Here is a 21,399-nt window from a genome sequence, read left to right as displayed (position 1 = left end):
TGCATGCAGCTAACTCCAGCTAAATTCCCAGCATCACATGGTCCCAGCAGATGTGACCCCCCCTCCCAAGCAAAATGGGCTGAACACAGGCTTTTCATGCAGAAGGCCTGGGTTTGATATTGGCACCATCATATGCAACTCCACTACCAATGGGAGTGATCAAGCATTGCCAGGGAAGGCCCCAAACCGAAACAATTGAAGTAAATGGGCAATATTGAAAACACTTCGGAGAGGGGGCCAGAGTGTGTGTCGGTTCGATAACCCAGCATCCCACATGGTCCCCCAAGCCAAAAGCAATTTCTGAGTGCAGAGCTAGGAGTAACCCCTGAGCATCACCAGGTATGGCCCAAAAACCAAAAAGAAAAAAGAAAAAGAGAAGACTTCAGAGAAGATTTCTAGTGGTGAGTACTTTGACCTGGGAGGAAGGTACTAGATGATGACCATTAGTGTTGAGAGTTCAGAAAGGAAACAACCAGGGGACAGGACAGCATGACAAATGACATCCATGGCAGGAAGGAGGGAGACAACTATCAGAGCTGGCTTTATTGAGTGCAAGAGCATAAATATATACAGGCTTGAGCCAACCTCTGTGGAGCAGACCCTTACCCCTTTCAGGCTGTGTTTGGAACCTTGTCCAGGACTAAGGCAAGGCTGACGCTGGCTTCTGCATCAAAGACCCCCACTTCTCTCTCCCAGAACTCTGACTGCCCAGTCAGGTCGGTTCCTCTGTTCCCAGCTGGGCAAAGGTGCCAACAGGGAAAATTAAGAAGAGCTGGGTGTTGGAGGTGTGAGAGCCCCAGAGCAGAGCTGGTAGGTACATCACATCACAGCCTAGGGCTGCAGGGTGGGCCTACACCCTGGTCAGCATCTGGCAGGCAGAGGTTTTAGTGTTGGGCTTTTATTGGTTGCTTGTTTGCTCAAACCTGGTATTAGAAAAAGTCACCTGAGATGGTGTGAATCTGAGTGGTGGTGAGGACCAGTGTAGTGGATCCTTCACAGGTAGTACCAGGCCAAGAGGCTGGCAGCCAAAGCCACGCTGGCAGCCAGAAAGAACTGGAAGCTGGGCTGTCTCAATACAGCCAGGGGTGTTGCGAAGGGGCAGCTGCTGCCCTCCAGGGCACCTGTGGCAGCACCAAGAGGGGAACAGGCATTAGAGGGGGATGCTGGAACACCCACTCTGAAGGGGCAGAGCTGGAGACATGGGACTACCTACCTTTGTCTGCACCAAGGTAGTAAGGACATTTCCGTATATCTCCTTTCCCATCATGCAAGGGAACCCCATCTTCCACGGTCTCTTTGGCTAGTAAGGAACCAGCCTGGTCCAGTTCATTGAATATCTGCAGAGCAGAGGGTCAGCAACTATCACTGGACAGTACAGTTTGCAGGTAGACCCTCCCTCCCTCCAGTGCAGAGGAAGCTGCAGGCAGGTGAGGCTAGTGAGTGCAAACCAGCAATCTAGGCAGGGGAGTTGCCATGATGACCTGGCACTTCCCCTAACCCAGCGCTAACAGTCAGCTCCCCAAAGTAGACAACTACAGAGGAGTTCCAGGATTTGCCCATGGAACAGAGACCCTACAAAAAAACTGGTGTTTAGATAAGAGGGGAAAGCAGAAAGGGGTCATTTCTTTCACCCTGTGAGCACTGGCACTACCAATTCCAGGTACTGAGTATTCCTTTTTTTCTTTTTTGGGCTTGAGTCACACCTGGCAGTGCTTAGGGGTTACTCCTGGCTCCATGCTCAGAAATTGCTCTTGGCAGGCTCAGGGGACCATATGGGGTGCCAGGAATCGAATCAAATGCCCTACCTCCACGCTGTCTCTCCAGCCCCAAGGTACTGAGTATTTCGGGCAAAATTTTAAAAAGCAAGGATGTGAGAGAATGAGGTCCTAACAGGGCTAGTATGTCCAGGGCATGGTGTCTAGAGCCCCACAGACACACACTCCCAGATCCACTTTCCTGATGCTGAGGGAAGGCCCTGGATTAGTCCTAATGGCTTTGGAACTCCTCCTCAGTTCTCTCCCTGGGCAAGCAGAGCTACCTGCTGGAGCAAACCACATCTCCATGCTAGAGGCCAGTGTGCCTCTTGAGCCAGCAAGCCTGCCCACCCTCATCATTACCTGCATGTTGTACTCAAAAGCCTTGTTGGCCTCCTCCACAATCTTCTCTTTGGTCTTCAGGTCCAGGTCCAGAGCATTCATCCTGGCTCGGTAGAACTGCTTGAACTGCTGAGCATTGTCTATATTCTCAAACAGGTAGAACTGGGTCCCTTCCCCAGTACTAGGGAGTTTTAGGGCCCGCTGGGCCACCTTCTTCAACACCTGGCCCCCAGAAAGGTCCCCCATGTAGCGGGTATAGGCATGTGCCACCAATAGCTCTGGTTCATTCTGCCCCACACAGTGAATCCGCTCCACATACTTCTGAGTAGCCTGGGAGCACTGCACTTTCTCTTCCCAGTCCTCACCGAAGAAATACTCCATGTCCCTGATCAGGGCCTTCTTCCGATGCAGCTCCACGGGGAAGTACAAGGGGGCAAAGGCCAGATGGTCCTTGTTGCGATCCATTTCCTCCTCTAGGGCTGAGTATGTGAAATAAAGTGCAGTAGTGGCCAGCTGGGTGAGGGTGAGACAGAAAGGGTGAGGCTAGGGAACTTCTGGAGATGGCTTGAAGCAGTCCTCCCTCCAATCCCCAAAGACCCATGTATTACACAAACCCAGGAAGCTTGTGACATAGTGAATCTTTGAATATGGATGCTTTACAAAGACTTATTCCACTTGAGCCACAAGAATCACCAGGCTTGGGCCCGGAGAGATAGCACAGCGGCGTTTGCCTTGCAAGTAGCCGATCCAGGACCAAAGGTGGTTGGTTCGAATCCCGGTGTCCCATATGGTCCCCTGTGCCTGCCAGGAGCTATTTCTGAGCAGACAGCCAGGAGTAACCCCTGAGCACCGCCGGGTGTGGCCCAAAAAAAAAATCATCAGGCGTGTGTGTGTGTGTGTGTGTGTGTGTTTGTGTGTGTGTGTGCCGGGTGTGGCCCCCCAAAAAAAATCACCAGGCTTGTGTGTGTGTGTGTGTGTGTGTGTGTGTGTGTGTGTGTGTGTGTGTACGCACGCTCGCGCAGGGATGACTAGTTCAGAGCACCATCAGGAGCAACCACCAACTACAGACCCCTGTTATCACTGGGTTTGGTTCCAAACCAAAAGAGAGATGCATGGAAAAGATGGAAAAGCCCCTTCAACATAGCTCAAAGGGAGCTGTGGCACCAAGGTGGCAAACCTGATCCTGTCAACAGAAGAGGACACAAACCTTGAACAGCTCCTTCCTGATGTTGCCTTTCAAAAAATCTTTCACAAACTGGGTGTTTTCTGCCCGATCATGAGCCTCCTTGGTCCCTTCCTTCAAGAGTTCAGAGAGATCAGCCGATCTATGGAGAGATGTGCACGTGAGCTGGAACCAGGGCTGTTCAGAAACCTGATTAGCATGAGCACAGTTTTGCCAGGGAATTTAGGCAAAGTAGACATGAGTATTAAGAGACGGGCAGGATGTCAGACATACTAGTGTCTGTCTCACTGAACCACCCAAAGGAACCACACTTTACCTCTGTAATGTCTAGAAACTAAAGTAGCACATCTCTAACCCCACCCGTTTTCTGGCTTCGAATACTGTTGTTGAAGGACTAACCATCAGATTCCAGAGATTGGCCGATAGCCACCTCCTACTGGACGACCCCACAGCCTCTTCCAAATAAGCACAGGCGGAAGAGAACGAAACAAAGCCCAGGAACCTAGGGCTGTGTGACCTAACAAAATTACCCGGGATGTAGCTGTGCCAACAATGGTGATAACGTGACCCTCAAGTTAGTCAGAAAGATGGAGGGCGAGGGGGCACAGTCCATATGTTTAAGAGATAAGAGATACCTGGCTTCCCATGGCTCCTTTTTATTGGCTTCTTTGGATGAGCTCAGATCAACCCACGTTTTGAAATGTTTCATTATTAGTGATTATTTCAGAATATGAAGAACTCTCACTAGAAGCTAAGAAAGTTGATGAATAGACCCTGGAAATTTGAGCTTAGCATGAACTGGTCCCACAAGGTAAGAAAAAAACTGCTGCCCCCACATTTTATTAGAGGCTTTTCTTTTTTCTTTTGGTTTTTGGGTCACAGTCGGTGGTGCTCAGGGATTACTCTTGGTGCTCAGAAATTGTTCCTGGCGGGCTCAGGGGACCAGTGCAAGGCAAGCCTGCCCTGCCCTGTCCTACGGCTGTGCTATCTCTCTCCCATCCCTAGAAGCCTCCTTTTTATCCTCTAGCTACCTTTCTCACTAGGATGGAAAGCACTTAAGAAGTTTAAGAATGGGGTGGGAAGGACCGAGGTTCGATCCCTGGTGTCCCATCTGGTTCCCCCAAGCCAGGGGTGATTTCTGAGCGCATAGCCAGGAGTAACCCCTGAGTGTCAAATGGGTGTGGCCCAAAAACCAAAAAAAAAGAAGTTTAAGAACAAGAAAGATCAAAGACTTATTCAACATTCCTAATAGTGGCTGCAGCCTTTGGGGGTAAGGGAATGGTTAAGAACACAGGAGAGGGCCCGGAGAGATAGCACAGCTGCGGAAAAGGTGGTTGGTTCGAATCCCGGTGTCCCATAAGGTCCCCTGTGCCTGCCAGGAGCTATTTCTGAATTGCAACTCTGCATCTAGATACCAAGGACAGCATCCAGGTCATTGAACAGTGTCATAAACATTGTAGACCCTAGACCCCCTGACAACAAAGCGCCCTAATAGAACTCACCTAGTGTGGTTTTCCTTTTCTGGAGGCCCTGCGCTTTTTCTCTCAGACTCATCCATCCCTTCTGAGGTCTCTGGCTCTGCTAACATTGTGGCCAGATTTGATTTTTGCTGTTCTCACTCTTCTGGGCCTGTAGAGACACAAGGGACTGAGTCATGTGGCAGTTAAAACAATCACTCTCCCCAAATGCTTGTGCTGCGCTGAGGCAATGTAACCTGTCACCTACATACCTATGGTACTGAAAATAAGTTCTGAAGCCAGGGAGATTGTTCAAAGGGCTAGAGCACATTTAGTATGTGGGCTCAATTCAAAGCACATGCTAACAGCATTACCAAGTGTAGCCCACTCCCCACCAAAGGTGTAAGTTGTCTGAATATTGGCTGAGTAGTAGCACAGCAGTAGGGCGCTTGCCGCATGTGGCTGACCCAGGACAGATGCGGGTTCAATCCCCAGCATCACATATGGTACCCCGAACCTACCAAGAGCAACTTCTTTTCTTTTTTTTTTCTGGGCCACACCTGATAGCACTCAGGGGTTACTTCTAGTGGGCTTGATGGACCATATGGAATGCCGGGAATCGACCCAGATCCATCCCAGGTTGGCAGCATGCAAGGCAAATAAATGCTCTACCACTGTGCTCTCACTCAGGCCCCAGGAGCAATTTCTTTCTTTTTTTTTTTTCTTTTTTCGAGGTCAGAGGGAAGAGAGGGGAAACAGGAGAGCTCAGAAAGGGGAGACTGGAGAGGTCAAGGGAAGAGACTAAAGTCAGAGGGAGGGCGAGACAGGACAGGCCAGGAGCAATTTCTGAGAACAGAGCCAGGAGTAACCTGTGAGCACTGCCAGGTATGGCCCAAACAAACAAACTTTGGTGGGGCAGCGGTGGTGCAAGCTGTGTCTGGCTTGTGTACACTAGTGGACCCCTAGCCGACAGCAGTTTGATCCCCCAATGTCCCATATGGTCCATCAAGCCTGGAGCAATTTCTGAGCACACAGCCAGGAGTAACCCCTAAGGGTCACCGGTATGACCAAAAAACAAACAAAAATTGGTGATTGAGCAGAAAGGATAGTAAATAGGCACAGTATACAATTTTTAGACAAAGCTTCTGAAAATGTGTATGTATACATGAGGGCAAAAGAGTTTGTACATACAGATGCTGACACTGCAAATGAGGTAAAAGGCTGGCCCAGAATCTGAATAAAAAGTATGCTTTGGGGCCGGAGAGATAGCATGGAGGTAAGGCGTTTGCCTTTCATGCAGGAGGTCATCGGTTCGAATCCCGACGCCCCATATGGTCCCCTGTGCCTGCCAGGAGCAATTTCTGAGCCTGGAGCCAGGAATAACCCCTGAGCACTGCCGGGTGTGACCCAAAAACCACACACACACACAAAAAAAAAGTATGCTTTATGAGCCGGAGCGATAGCACAGAGGTAAGGTGTTTGCCTTGCATGCAGCCAACACAGGACAGACCCAGGTTCGAATCCCGGCATCCCGTATGGTCCAAGCCTGCCAGGAGCGATTTCTGAGTGCAGAGCCAGGGAACAGTTTACACTATTTTAAAAGTTTTGTTTCTGGCCATACTCAACAGTGCTCAGGGCTTACTATAACTCTGGCCCATATGAAAAAGTGCATAAATATGATGACAGGGAAGAAATTAGAAAAACAAAATACTGGGGCCAGTGAGGTGGTGCTAGAAGTAAGGTGTTTGCCTGGCAAGTGCTAGCCAAGGAAGGACCACAGTTCTATCCCCCGGCGTCCCATATGGTCCCCCCAAGCCAGAGGCAATTTCTGAGCACTTAGCCAGGAGTAACCCCTGAGCATCAAACAGGTGTGGCCGAAAAAGCCAAAAAAAAAATACTATTTGTTGGGCATTTTTAGCCAAATAACTGTTTCCTCTATTTAAGGTAACTTGATTCTCTTAAAAAGAGAGAATAAGGGACTGAAGAGATAATACAGTGAGCAGGTGGCTTGCTTTGCACACTGCAGAGCTGGATTTGATCCCCAGCAACCCTATGGTCCCCAAAGCACCCAGAAATAATTCCTGAGTGCAGAGCCAGGAGTAAGCCCTGAGCATTAGTGAGTATAGCCCTCCCCCCAAAAAAAAGAAGTGGGGCTGAACTGGTGGTGTTAGGAGTAAGGCGTCTGCCTTGCAAGTGGTAACCTAGGACGGACCATGGTTCAATCCCCCAGAGTACCATATGGTCCTCCAAGGCAGGAGCGATTTCTGAGTGAATAGCCAGGAGTAACCCTTGAGCATCACCGGGTGTGGCTCAAAAAACAAAAATACAAATTTCAGAAAGGCTGGTCTGTCCTATCTCTACTTCAGAAAATCAATCTCAGATCTTCTCTCTCTCTCTCTCTCTCTCTCTCTCTCTCTCTCTCTCTCTCTCTCTCTCTCTCTCTCTCTCTCTCTCTCTCTCCTCTCTCTCTCTCCCCCCCTCCCTCCCTCCTCCCCCCTCTCCCTCTCCCCTCCAGTGACGCTCAGGGGTACTCCTGGCTTTGCGCTCAGAAATCGCTCCTGGGGTCGAGAGAGATAGCACAAGGCAGGGCATTTACCTTGCATGCAGAAGGATGGTGGTTCAAATCCTGGCATCCCATATGGTCCCCCGAGCCTGCCAGGAGCGATTTCTGAGCATACAGCCAGGAGTAACCCCTGAGCGCTGGTGGGTGTGACCCAACCCCCTCCCCACAGAAATCACGCCTGGCTTTGGGGACCATATGGGATGCCATGAGACCGAACTTCAGTCCATCCTAGGCTAGTGTGCACAAGGCAGACACCTTACCGCTTGAGCCACTACTCCGGCCCCATAAAACATGACTCTTTTTGTAAAATCTTATGGTATCTCATTCAAAATGGTAAAGAAAAAAAATTATACCTCCATAACTCTAATCCCCTGCTCACCTGGGTTTTCTGCCACACCTGATGTGAGACAACAAATGGGTCACACCTGTGCTCAGGGGTCCATGTGGTGCTGGAATCAAACCAGGTCAGCTGCACGCAAACCAAGAGCGTTACTCGTTGGCCCCATGGAATGTATTCTTTGTCTGTATACCGTTCACCAAGCAACACAAAGGCTAACTTACAGCACAGAAATGGCACTATCAGGTATGGTTCAAATGAGTCCCCATCCAACCACCAAAGAAACAAACAATAGCAAGAAACATAATCCATGGCATAACTCCTGAAAGCGGAGTTTTCCTTATCCATAAATGGTCTCTTTGATCTACATCGTGTGCAGTGTGAGGACTAAATGACTTCATCTAATTGTTTCATGAATTGAGTGTTGTTTCAAATGGAGAGGCAGATCTCTAATGCAAAAGTTGTTGGCCAAAGACGTAGCTCGGTCACTGTGAAACACCGAGGAAGAATACGAAATCCAGTGAACTCAGACAGCTCTGGACAGGTCACACTGGTCACTGATTAAACCTCACTCCCTGGGAGAGTAGGAAAGGGCCATACCAGTCCTAAGTGAGACTTGTGCCATCACTGCAACTAGGAAATCTACTGTAGATACAGCTGGATGCTGGCTGGCTGGCTGGAGTCAAATAAGCTCTAAACAACGCACTTGGTAAGAGACGCCTCAAGACACCCAGAGAAAACCGTCATCTAAATCAGATGTTCCCAAATTGCCCCCTTAAAAAAAAATCATGAGCCAGAGAGGTAGCACAGTGGATAAGGCCTTTCTTTGCTTTGCACATGACTGACCCGGGGTCGATCCCTGGCATCCCATATAGTCTCCTGAGCCTGCCAGGTGTAACCCTGAGTGCCACTAGATGTGATCTCCCCCCCAAAAAAATGAGTTAAGAGACTGGAGAAATAGTATAGTGGGTAGGACGCTTGCCTCAGACCTGGTCGAGGTAGGTCGAACTTGACTGTGTGTGTGTGTGTGTGTGTGTGTGTGTGTGTGTGTGTGTGTGTGTGTGTGTGTGTGTGTGTGTGTGTGTGTGTGGTTTTTGGGTCACACCCGGCAGTGCTCAGGGGTTATTCCTGGCTCCACACTCAGAAATTGCTCCTGGCAGGCACGGTGGACCGTGACCTCCTGCATGAAAGGCAAACGCCTTACCTCCATGCTCTCTCTCCAGCCCCCGAACTTGACATCTTACGTGGTCCCTAGAAGAGCCTAGTGTGCTCAGTGAGCACAGAGACAGAAATAACCCCTGATCACACCGCTGTATCATCACTCCAAGCTCAAGGCCCACAGCTTCAGTTTTTGGGGGTCACACCCGGCGGCGCTTGGGTTCCTCCTGGCAGGCTCGAGGGGACCCTATGGGATTCGAATCGCCGTCCTTCTGCGTGCAAGGCAAACGCCCTCCCTCCCTCCATGCTCTCTCTCCGACCCCCAGGAGTGAAAACCCTGCTCTCCAGCAGGTGTGCCTCCCCCGCGGGGAAACGAGACAGAGACACAGAAAGTCAGAGAGAGATGGAGAGAGACAGAGAAACAGAGGAAGGAGAGAAACGTCAGTGGACGTTAGTTATTAAAAGGGGCCGGAGGGGAGGCGGTGCCTGGCATGCAGAGGGCCGATGCTCGAATGCGGCATCCCAGAGGGTCCCCCAAGCCTGCCAGGAGGGACACCCCTGGGTCAGCGCGGCCGGGGGGACCCCAAAACCCAAACAAGGGCCGGTCTCGCTCGCCTCCGACCTCCACACTCCACGCGAGGCGATCGGGGCCTTACGGGGCGCCGGGGCCGACGCCGAGGGCGCTTCCGAGGGCGCTGCGGACATCGGGGCGTCGTGGGGGGCCCGGCCGCCTCCCGGGCCCGAGGTGAGCCCCCCACTTCCGGGGGCAGCGCGCTCCCCCTCCCTCCCTCACCGTCCGCCGGCGCCGCCGGACGCTTCTCCTCCGCGCGTCCCTCGGCGACTAACACAGACCGGCTCCGGATGCGCGCGCAGCTTCGGGCGTGAGCACGGGAGGACACGCCCCTTATGGCGGGACAGCCACGCCCCCAAGAGGGAGGGAGGGAGGAGAGGAGGTTGGTGGCGCAGCCGAGCGGAGCGGGCCGGCTCGAGGTGTGGCTACCGGAGGCCACGCCCCTCAGTGGGCTGTGGCTCCGCCCCCAAGGAGGAGGGTGATGGACCGGCTCGAGGTGCGCGCGCAACTCCGGGGCGTGGTTATATGAAGTCACGCCCCCTGGAGGGAGGGAGGGAAGGAAGGAGGAGGAGAAAGGACGTTCGAAAGCTTCCCGACGCCTCCTCCTGCCTGCCTGGAAAGCTCCCAGTGCGGAGGAGGTTCTAGACTAGAAGGAGGTGTTTAGCGGGGGCCGGAATGATAGCGCAGCGGTCAGGGAGGGTCAAGGGTCTGGTAAGTGGCCGACCACGGATAGATTCCCGACATCCCATCCTATATATATATGTATATATATATATATATATATATATATACATATATATATATATATATATATAATATATATCCCATATGGTCTCCCAAACCTGCCAGGAGTGGTTTCTGAGCCCAGAGCTAGGAGTAACCCCTGAGCGCCACCGGGTCAGGGTATGGCTCAAAAAGCATACATAAATAAATAAGCATAAATAAATAAGTAAATGTTTTTTTTTTTTTTTTTAAGAGTAGGTGTGTTTGAGGACACTGGGTGATAGAGCAGTGGGTGTTTTCCTTGCACATGGCTGACCAAGGGTTTGGTCCCCAGCACCCCTTCTGCTTCTTCCCCCAACCCCCAATCTGCTAGGTGTGACTCCTGAGTACAGAGTCTAGAGTAATCCCTGGCCCCCCCAGAAAGCTAAAACAAAAACAAGATTTCCAAATGATGCTTTCAAGAATGATATCTGATTTAGTAGAAAAGAAATGCTTTCTATCTTGCTTCAACAACACAGCCTCCTCAGTCCCAAAATAGCGCCAGTTCCTATTCAAAATAGTGTTTAAGGGGAAGGGTAATGATACTTTTAGCTTCTCTGAAATGCATCACAATGCATGATTCCAAGTAAGTATCTGCCGTTTACTTGAGAAAGAAAATGTTAGGGTGGGCAGAGAGAGAGTACAGTAGATAGGGCAATTACCTCAATTACCTAGCTTGAATGAAGCAGATCTGATTTAATCCCCTGCACCACATAGGATCTCCAGGGTCCCACCAGAGTAAATCATAAGCACAGCTGGGTTTTTGGCACTCAAACCAAAGAATCACACACACACACACCCCCCTCAGAAAACCAAACCACACTTTAAGATAAGACCTAGACTACAGCTCACGCATGAGACCTTGGATAGGATCCTGAAAATCACAAACAACTGTTCATTTTTTAGTTTGTTTAGAGGCTGGTGGTGTTGGGAGGATGGTAACTCGAAGGGGGTACCTTGAGGTTCCCTGACTCCTGATTATGTAGTGAAAAGGAACATGAACAAGTTCAAGTTTAAAAAGTCTCTGATACGCCTGGAAAGCCCCCAAAAGGTTAAGGTGACCGCAACTGAAAATTCATCGAACCTGTACAACCTGTTATTGTATGTGATAAATGTTCCAAATGTTTCCTGAAACCAACGGTCAGGTCATGCTGTGTTCTGTAAATTTTCCATTGTACTGGTGTGTTATAAAAGAACTGCTGGATTTGTGATCAGGGCTCTCAGCCTCTAGCCATACGGCCATGCAGGGTGCCCATGCATATATGCTTGAACAATAAACCCTCTGCTTTTGCATGAGACTGGGGTCTTGGTGTCTTTGAAAGGCTTGTCCTGGGCCCGGAGAGATAGCACAGCGGTGTTTGCCTTGCAAGCAGCCGATCCAGGACCAAAGGTGGTTGGTTCAAATCCCGGTGTCCCATATGGTCCCCCGTGCCTGCCAGGAGCTATTTCTGAGCAGACAGCCAGGAGTAACCCCTGAGCACCACTGGGTGTGACCCAAAAAGCTTAAAAAAAAAAAAAAAAAGAAAGGCTTGTCCTTCTCCAGGACTTAACAGTAGCATGCACTCCGGCTCAGCCATCTCCTAGGAAAAAAGGCAACAGGAACACAGACTAAACACTGATTAAAGGAACTTTGCTTGGAGGCTCAAATGAGATAATGTGGGGATCAGCCTACAACTGACACCCCAGAGAAGCCCAGATTAGGGTTTCCACAAATAGTATTAGTACACGTCACTGGAACACTGACGAAAAGTGGTACATAAATGCTGAGTCAGGTTGAGTGCTAGCCAAGAAGCAGCTGAGTCATTCCCCTCAGGCCCAGAGGTCACCTAGTTGTGGCTGCCTGAGACTCCAGAGATAAAACTTAGCCCAGGGTCAGAAGGCTGCAGCACCAGGTCTCCTGACCTCTGTCAACAGGATCACCCAGCAATGCTGGGCAGGGCCCCAAATCCTCCCTCATTACACAATATACTATTCCTGTTTTGACATTTTTGATAATTGTCTTTTAATTTTTACTAAGGCCCCATGATTTACATTGTTCATAGTTTCAGGCTTGCAGTGTTCCAACAACAATCCCACCATCAGTGTCAGCTTCGCACCCCACCCCCAATTTAAAAAACAAGGAATGGGGCAGAGGGCACAGGGGCTGGAGCAATAGCTCCAGGGGTTTGCTTTGCAAGTGGCTGACCCAAGACTAAACTGGGTTCGATCCTCAACATCCCAAATGGTCCTTAGAGCCTGTCAGGACCAATTTCTGGGTGCTCAGTAATCCCTGAGCCACTCCCCAAAAAATGACAGGCACTTTTGTTTTGGACTTTGAGCCACACCCCGTGGTGCTCAGGGGTTACTCCTGGCTCTGCTCTGCGCTCTAAAATCCCTCCTGGCAAACTCAGGGGACCATATGGGATGCTGGAATTTGAACCACCGACCTTCTGCATGTAAGGCAAACGCCTTACCTCCATGCTAGCTCTCTGGCCCCTATATATATATATATATATATATATATATATATATATATATATATATATATATATATATATATATATATATTTTGGTTTTTGGGCCACACCCGGCGGTGCTCAGGGGTTACTCCTGGCTGTCTGCTCAGAAATAGCTCCTGGCAGGCACGGGGGACCATATGGGACACAGGGATTCGAACCAATCACCTTTGGTCTTGGATCGGCTTACAAGGCAAACGCTGCTGTGCTATCTCTCCGGGCCTGGCCCCTATTTTTTATTAAGGAACCTCACACTTTCATTTTTCATTGGGCCTTGTAAATAATGCAATTGCTTCTAATGGGAACCTTTTTTTTTTTAATTTGTGATTAGCATTAGCGTTCATTTTTGCTTCTTTTAAAAAATTGGTAAAGGGACTGAAGAGATGGCATGGAGGTAAGGCATTTGCCTTTCATGCAGAGGGAAGGTGGTTCGAATCCCGGCATCCCATATGGTCCCCCGAGCCTGCCAGGAGTGATTTCTGAGCATAGAGCCAGGAGTAACCCCTGAGCACTGCCAGGTATGTCCCAAAAACAAAAACAAAAATAAAAACAAAAAAAATTTGGTAAAAGGGGCCAGAGCAATAGCACAGCGGTAGGGTGTTTGCCTTGCACACAGCTGACCCAGGATGAACCTCAGTTGTGTTGCATAAAATAATTAACAATGGGGCTGGATGGCGGTGGATGGAGGCCTTTGTGCTTAGGCCCCAACCACGTGGCTTCATCCCCATCCAGCTGGCGGATTCCAGGCCCAGGTAGTCAGCGTAATCAAGACTCACTCACAGGCAGGCTTCAAAAAGAATTATCTTTATTCATGCCCTAGCCACCACAGGTGTGTGGCCTATGTCAACCTTTTAAGCATTCAGCTATATTTTGCTAGCCCTGCATCTTATCTCCTGTTAGCCATCTTCCCTTTGGGCTCCATGCGGCCCAAAGATCCAAAAGCCAGGAAGCCAAGCCGGGCCAAGAGAGAAACGGCAAAAAGGCCAAAGAGCCAAAAGGGCCGAATTCCCTTGGTCCCAGCCTTATCTACCTTTTTCCAAACCCCTCCCAGGAATGGGAGGGGCTTGCAGGTAAAGTTACACCTACTATCCGGTTCCCAAGACCCCTCCCAGATATGGGCGGGTCTTGGGGTACACCACAAGTTGGATCCCTGGCATTCCATATGGTCCCCCGAGCCAGGAGCGATTTCTGAGAGTCACTGGGTGTGGCCCCCCCCCCAAAAAAAAAACACACAAAACAAAACAAAAAGGTAAAGGCCAGGGAGCAGCACAGTGTGGGGGCGTTTGCTTTGCATGCAACCAACCCAGGACGGATGGTGTTTTGAATTTCGGCACCTCATATGATCCCCAGAGCCTGCCAGGAGCGATTTCTGAGCACAGAGCCAGGAGTAATCCCTGAACACTGCTGTGTGTGACCCAAACACACACACACACACACACACACACACACACACACACACACACACACACACACACACACACGGTAAACACCAAATCCAAAGCCAAGGACAACAGAATCGATATCCAATCTAAACAAGCTAGACACAGAGGGGACTCCCCACTTATACTAGCAGCCTGGGGGGTAAAGGAGGGAGATATGGGATGAATGCTGGGAACAGCAGTGGAGGGAGGACAGCATTGGTGGTGGAAATGCCCTTGATTCAATGTCACTATATACCTAAAATATTACTGTGGAAGATTTGTAATCTACTTTGGTCAAAATAAAATTATCATAAAAAAAGGGGGACCGGAGAGATAGCATGGCGGTAAAGGCGTTTGTCTTGCATGCAGAAGGACGTTGGTTTGCATCCTGGCATCCCATATGGTTCCCCGAGCCTGCCAGGGGAAATTTCTGAACGTAGAGCTAGAGTAGGCCTTGAGCGCTGCCAGGTGTGGCTCAGAAACAAAAACAAGGGGCCGGGCGGTGGCGCTGGAGGTAAGGTGCCTGCCTTGCCTGCGCTAGCCTAGGACGGACCGCGGTTCGATCCCCCGGTGTCCCATATGGTCCCCCAAGAAGCCAGGAGCAACTTCTGAGCGCATAGCCAGGAGTAACCCCTGAGCGTCACAGGGTGTGGCCCAAAAACCAAAAAAAAAAAAAAAAAAGAAAATAACAAACAAACAAAAAATTATAATAAAACATTCTTAAACATTAAAAAAAAGGTAACACCATGATTTGCCAAGTTGTTCGTAATAGTTGTTTTAGGCAGAAATGTTCCAACATCAATCCTACCCAGTGTCCCCAGTTTCCCACCCACCCTATCTTTGTCCCCTTGAAGGCACAAACAAACCTGCTTCATATTGTTTTTTTTTTTTTTTTTTTTTTGGTTTTTGGGCCACAACCGGTAACGCTCAGGGGTTACTCCTGGCTATGCGCTCAGAAGTCGCTCCTGGCTTGGGGGACCATATGGGACACCGGGGGATCGAACCGCGGTCCGTCCTAGGCTAACGCTGGCAAGGCAGACACCTTACCTTTAGCGCCACCGCCCGGCCCCTCATATTATTTGTTACAAAGACAAGAGACTTCTATCCATTCGGGCAAATCTGCTGCCGTTGTTCAGCAGATGGGCCTTGGATGTTTGTTACTGTTGAGGCTCCCTGTGCTTAGGAATCTTCTATTCGGATTCTTCAAGTGGAGATCTCAGAACATCAGGGTTTGTGTAAATAACTCCACACGAGAGAAGAAACCCCACGGAGCTGGGGGAGAGAGTAAAAAAGGGGAGGGTAGGGGCCGGAGCGATAGCATGGAGGTAAGGCGTTTGCCTTTTATGCAGGAGGTCATCGGTTCGAATCCCGGCGCCCCATATGGTCCCCCGTGCCTGCCAGAAGCAATTTCTGAGCCTGGAGCCAGGAATAACCCCTGAGCACTGCCGGGTGTGACACAAAAATCACAAAAAAAAAATAAATAAATAAAAGGGGAGGGTAAAAAAATGGGGGGCCAGAGCGGTGGCACAAGCGGTAGGGCGTCTGCCTTGCACACATTAACCTAGGACGGACTTGGATTCCATCCCCGGCGTCCCATATGGTCCCCCAAGCCAGGAGCGATTTCTGAGCGCAGAGCCAGGAGGAACCCCTGAGCGTCACCAGGTGTGGCCCCAAAACCAAAAAGCCAAAAAAAAGGTGGGGAGAGGGGGACTCCAGAGGCAGGAGTAAGCCCAGAGCACCGTAAGGCCAGAAAAAGCAAAACAAAACAAAGAAAATGCTCATTGGTCAGGACTGTGCAACCCCAAATCCAAATCCGTTCGTTGATTGGGTGCAGGGAGCCCCGAGACTCGGGATTGGTCAGGTGCGCTCCTGGCCGCCGGAAGCCGAGGAGTGGGCCCTTGTTGGGGGCGGCCGGGGAAGAAGGGGTGGGCTCAGTCTGGCCTACTCCCGCCTCTCCTGGGGTTGTGCGCGGGCTTCCTTGCAGAGTCGGGGTTCCTGTACCCCGAGTTGTCCGTAGAGAGCCGCAGCGAGGACGCCTGGGCAGCTTCTCCCAGCTCCCGTGGTCCCGTGGTCCCGGGACCCTCGCCACACTCCCCACCCCCGCAGGCCTCTCTGCACCCCGCGGGCCACTCCGGACCTCGCTTCCCGCCGCGACCCGCATGGCCGGGCCCAAGCTGGTGGTGGTCTTCGGAGCCACTGGTCAGTGCCACGACCTGCAAGACCCCAGCACGCGGGGGTCCCGCCCAGGACCCCGCAAGCGGGAATCTCGTGGAGGGGTCCAGGGGGAGGAGAAGGGTCCAGGAATCTCAGCGCAGTCACCACGTCTTTTTTGTGGAGTTGGTTTTGGGCCATTACCCAGTGGGGTTCAAGGCTTACTCCTGGCTCTGTACTAAGGAATCACCCTGAGTGGGGGCTATAGGACTGAAGGTAGGGGCTTGCCTTACACACGGCCCGCCTGGGTACCCCCATCTCTGGCAACCCATATGGCACTCCATCCCAGCATCACTGGGAGTGGTTCCTGAGCTCAGAGCCAGGAATTACCTCGGAGCATCACCAGGTAGCCCCCCTCAATATATATAAATAAATATAAATAATAAATAATAATATATATGAGGGCCAGAGAGATAGTATAGCGGTAGGCGTTTGCCTTGCAAGGGGCCGACCCAGGACCAATGGTGGTTTGAATCCTGGCATCCTATATGGTCCCCCTGTGACTGCAAGGAGTGATTGCTTTCTTATTTTTTTTTGGGGGGGGGGCACACCCATTTGATGCTCAGGGATTACTCCTGGCTAAACGCTCAGAAATTGCCCCTGGCTTGGGGGGACCATATGGGACGCCGGGGGATCGAACTGGGGATCGAACCGCGGTCCTTCCTTGGCCAGCGCTTGCAAGGCAGACACCTTGCCTCTAGCGTCACCTCACCGATCCCTTTCTTTTGTGTGTGTGTGTGTGGGGGGGGTGTCACACCCGGCAGTGCTCAGGGGTTACTCTTGGCTCTATGCTCAGAAATAGTTCTGGCAGGCTCGAGGGACCATGTGGGATGCTGGGATTCGAACCACCGTCCTGCATGCAAGACAAATGCCTTACCTCCATGTTATCTCTCTGGCATCAGGAGTGATTTCTGAGCTGAGAGCCGGTTGTGGCCCAAAAAAACAGAAAAAAAGAAAGAACTCACTCCTGGCCAGTTTGGGGGGACCATAGGAGTTGCTTGTAATCAAATCTGGGTTGACCTCATGCAAGGCAAGCACCCTACCGCTGCCCCGCTGCCCTATCGAATTGATCTCTCTAGTGAGACTAACTGTAGACCCAGAGGGCTTTCCGTTCCCTTTGCAGGTGCCCAAGGGGGCTCAGTGGCTCGGACACTCCTGGAAGATGGGACATTCAAGGTTCGAGTGGTGACCCGGAACCCAAAGAAAGAGGAAGCGGAGCAACTGAGGCTCTTGGGTGCCGAGGTCATGCAGGGCGATCAGGATGACGAGGCCAGCATGGAACGGGCCCTGACTGGTGCTTATGCCACCTTTATCGTGACCAACTTCTGGGAGAACTGCAGCCAGGCACAGGAGGTGAAGCAGGTAAAGACTGACATAGTGGGAGCCATCCCAGCCCAGGCTCTGTGGGCTGCTTGGTCCAAAGATACACAGGGGTGGGTTTGGCTGCCCAGATGCTGTTGTGGCAGGAAGCTGCTGCTTTGTGGTGACACTACGGAATGATGGAACACGTGTCAGCCATGTGCAAGGCAAATGCCCTCCCCATTGTGCTCTCTCTCCAGCCCCTACCTACCTTTTACTTCTTATTGTGTTTCTGGACCTCACCTGGCCATGCTCAGCGGCTATTTCTGTCCTCTCCCCATAGTAAAGGTGCTGTCCCTGCAGTGCCGGGATGGGACAGAACCATCTCCCTCATTAGTACCTGGACCCAACCACACAGTTCACCATTTTTTTGTTCATTTGTTTGTTATTTTTGGGCCACACTCGGGTTACTCCTGGCTCCGCACTCAGAAATCGCTCCTGGCAGATTCGGGGGATCTTATGGGAGGCTGGATTCAAACCACCATATGTCTGTCCTGGGTCGGCCACATGCAAAGCAAACACCCCATCACTGTGCTTTTTCTCACCCCCACCTCAGTTCACCTTTTTTTTTTTTTGGGTCAAACCCAGCGTTGCTCAGGGGTTACTCCTGACTGTCTGCTCAGAAATAGCTCCTGGCAGGCACGGGGGACCATATGGGACACCGGGATTTGAACCAACCACCTTTGATCCTGGATTGGCTGCTTGCAAGGCAAACACCGCTGTGCTATCTCTCCGGGCCCTCAGTTCACATTTTAAAGTAGTAATTGTTTAAGGGAGAGGTGCTGTTCAGTGCTAGGGGCCTCCAGGACAACACCTGGCATGCTACTTGTATTGCTGAAGATTGAACCCAGGGTTCTTATGAGCAAAACATGTTTCTCAGCCCTTGGAACTGTCTCCAGGTCCCCCATTCATATATTTTTCTTTTTCTTTTTCTTTTTTTCCAGTTTTTGGGCCACACCTGGCATTGCTCAGGGTCACTCCTGGCTGTCTGCTCAGAAATAGCTCCTGGCAGGCACGGGGGACCATATGGGACACCGGGATTTGAACCAACCACCTTTGGTCCTGGATTGGCTGCTTGCAAGGCAAATGCCGCTGTGCTATCTCTCCGGGCCCCCATTCATATATTTTGGTTCTGAAATCACACGGACCTCTGACCTGTTCTTGGTTTCCTCTGCATTGGCTCTGGTGGGGCTTCTTGAGCCCAGGAGCTCTGGGACCTGACCCATATTTTGTCTCCTGTTGCTGGTTGGTCTATACCAGGGATGGCGAACAGGATTTTTACCCTCACTCAAAATGGCAAAATGCAATGTGTTTAATATATTATTATTATTATTATTATTATTATTATTTATTTATTTATTTTTGGTTTTTGAGCCACACCCGGCAGTGCTCAGGGGTTACTCCTGGCTGTCTGCTCAGAAATAGCTCCTGGCAGGCACGGGGGACCATATGGGACACCGGGATTTGAACCAACCACCTTTGGTCCTGGATCGGCTGCTTGCAAGGCAAACACCACTGTGCTATCTCTCCGGGCCCAATATATTATTATTAAAATTATATGCTTTTGTGTGTTTGTTTTGGCAGGTCACTGCGTAGTGTGGCTCTGACTCTCAAAGTTTAAAAAATTTTGTCTCTTTGTGTTGAACTTGTTTGCCACCCCTGGTCTAAACCTTGTGCTTGTGGTCCCTGTTCAGACTTAATTTCCTCTATAGTACAGGAAGCTGTCTCCCTGCCCCTTCACTGCACCCTTCAGTCGTGTCTTATCCTGATAGTGGCCCAGGACCCATCTGGTCTCCTTGTCCTGACAGCATGACTTAGTGCCCCAGAGCTGTTTGTGGCAAATGACTACATTGGTGGCTTCAAACCCCAGAAACTGGGTAGCTGATATCTGGAGGCAGCAGTTAGGGGCCAACTCCAAAATGTCCTTCCCTCTGCAGCTCCCAATCCTGGACTTCCCCTAAGCTCTGTACTGTCAAAGATCGGGTCTCCCCAGGTCCTTCATAGGACCCTTCTGTTGCTTCTGTTGTTGTGCTGATATGGGGGGGGGGGTTGCTAGGAGGTGGGCAGGTCTCCCTAGAGATCATCAGCCCCGTTGTTGTCCCCATTTCTTTTTTTTTTTTTTTTTTTGGTTCACACCCTGTGACGCTCAGGGGTTACTCCTGGCTATGCGCTCAGAAGTTGCTCCTGGCTTCTTGGGGGACCATATGGGACGCCGGGGATCGAACCGCGGTCCGTCCTAGGCTAGCGCAGGCAAGGCAGGCACCTTACCTCCAGCGCCACCGCCCGGCCCCTGTTGTCCCCATTTCACTATGAGGCTATACCTGTCCTATCTAGGGCCATATGTATCTGCTGAGCTGCAGTGCCTCCTAGTGGGCCTACAGTTCTCCACAGATACCCCTATGGGCAGATGGTCTGGGCTTCTGGAGCTGACAGTTCCCACCACAGCCCACTTGCCTACCCTCTCTGACTGCATTGGTGCACCTTGGTGGAATCTCAGGAGGTGGAAAACCAGAGGGACGTTGAGAAGGGCATTAAGGTCTGGGAGTGACAAAAGCAGTAGTTCCGTGCATGTGGGGGGCATCATTCTGAAATCAGCCTTACCAGAAGATTAAGTGGAGTCAGAGCCAACTCAGTTTCCCTGTTCTCTCAGGGGAAGCAGCTGGCTGATGTGGCCAAGCGCCTAGGCCTTCACTACGTGGTCTACAGTGGCTTGGAGAATGTCAAGAAGCTGACAGCCGGGAGACTTGTAGCCCGCCACTTTGACGGCAAAGGGGAGGTGGAGGAGTACTTCCGGGCTCTAGGCATCCCCATGACCAGTGTGCGGCTGCCCTGCTATTTTGAGAACCTCCTCTCCTACTTCTTGCCCCAGAAGGCCCCGGATGGAAAAAGCTACCTGCTGAGTGAGTGTCCCGAGAGGTCTGTGCTATTCCCAGGTCCAGCCTCGAGCTCCCTCAGTCTGGGTTTCCCCCCTTGGGTCAGGAAATACCTGACTGGCTCACGCAGGCTCCTTTTGTCCCTTCCACTAAGTCCCTACTCTAAAATACATATGCTCTGCTTGCCAGATTTGCCTATGGGTGATGTACCAATGGATGGCATGTCTGTGGCAGACCTGGGTCCCGTGGTTCTCAGCCTGCTGCAGAGGCCAGAAGAGTATTTGGGCCAGAACCTGGGGCTGAGCACATGCAGACACACGGCGCAGGAGTACGCTGCCCTCCTCTGCAAGCACACGGGCAAGGATGTGCGTGATGCCAAGGTGGGTTTGCTTCTGGGGGGCAAAGTGGTGGGCTTTGGTTTGGGGAGGGTACCTCAAGACCTTCAGACAAATGAAATGGAATCCCTTTCACTGAATCTGGAGGTGCTGGACTTGGCCAAATGTGGCTTATGAATTTGCCTCTGCAGGAGGGTTTTCAGGAGAACCCGAGCCGTAGCTCAATAGACTGTGGGGCCCCTAACACACTCCTCTTTTTACAGACAACCCCCGAGGACTATGAGAAGCTTGGCTTCCCCGGTGCCAAGGATCTGGCCAACATGTTTCGTTTCTACACCCTGAAACCCGAACGTAATATTGAGCTGACGCTGAGGCTCAACCCCAAGGCCAGGACGCTGGACCAGTGGCTGGAGCAGCACAAAGGGGACTTCGCAGGGCTGTGAGGCTGCGGCCCACCTCGGCTTGTTCATGTGTTAGCAATGATTTTCATAAAAATAAAGGCTGTTGTTTCCACAGATGGCTGCTGAGAAAAATAGGCCTTTGTTTTTGGGGCCGGGCTAGGAGACAGTTCTGCAGAG

General features: G+C 51.1%; 2 protein-coding genes across 3 annotated transcripts in view; one reads left to right on the top strand and one right to left on the bottom strand.

The window, feature by feature from the left end:
- Positions 1-516: 516 nt before the first annotated feature.
- The window catches only part of HMOX2 (heme oxygenase 2), a 205,912-nt gene continuing 185,029 nt past the window's right edge, over positions 517-21,399 (bottom strand). For both annotated transcript variants that reach the window (XM_049768501.1, XM_049768500.1), the window contains exons 2-7: positions 9,588-9,604; positions 4,782-4,908; positions 3,304-3,421; positions 2,118-2,609; positions 1,214-1,337; positions 517-1,121 (exon numbers count right to left, since the gene is read on the bottom strand). In XM_049768501.1, the coding sequence (XP_049624458.1) occupies positions 994-1,121; positions 1,214-1,337; positions 2,118-2,609; positions 3,304-3,421; positions 4,782-4,867 (948 nt within the window). In that variant the 5' untranslated portion in view covers positions 4,868-4,908; positions 9,588-9,604 and the 3' untranslated portion in view covers positions 517-993. The remainder of the gene's footprint in view (positions 1,122-1,213; positions 1,338-2,117; positions 2,610-3,303; positions 3,422-4,781; positions 4,909-9,587; positions 9,605-21,399) is intronic.
- NMRAL1 (NmrA like redox sensor 1) lies at positions 16,134-21,334 on the top strand. Its single transcript, XM_049768505.1, has 5 exons — positions 16,134-16,242; positions 17,378-17,616; positions 20,264-20,513; positions 20,676-20,866; positions 21,085-21,334. Exons 1-5 carry the CDS (start codon positions 16,203-16,205, stop codon positions 21,262-21,264), a joined length of 900 nt encoding a protein of 299 aa, XP_049624462.1. The 5' UTR covers positions 16,134-16,202; the 3' UTR covers positions 21,265-21,334.

The sequence above is a fragment of the Suncus etruscus genome, chromosome 2 (assembly GCF_024139225.1).
Source record: "Suncus etruscus isolate mSunEtr1 chromosome 2, mSunEtr1.pri.cur, whole genome shotgun sequence".
Taxonomy (NCBI): Eukaryota; Metazoa; Chordata; class Mammalia; order Eulipotyphla; family Soricidae; genus Suncus; species Suncus etruscus.
The sequence above is the reverse complement of the archived record's forward strand: the minus strand, read 5'-3'. Positions and strand labels throughout refer to the sequence as shown.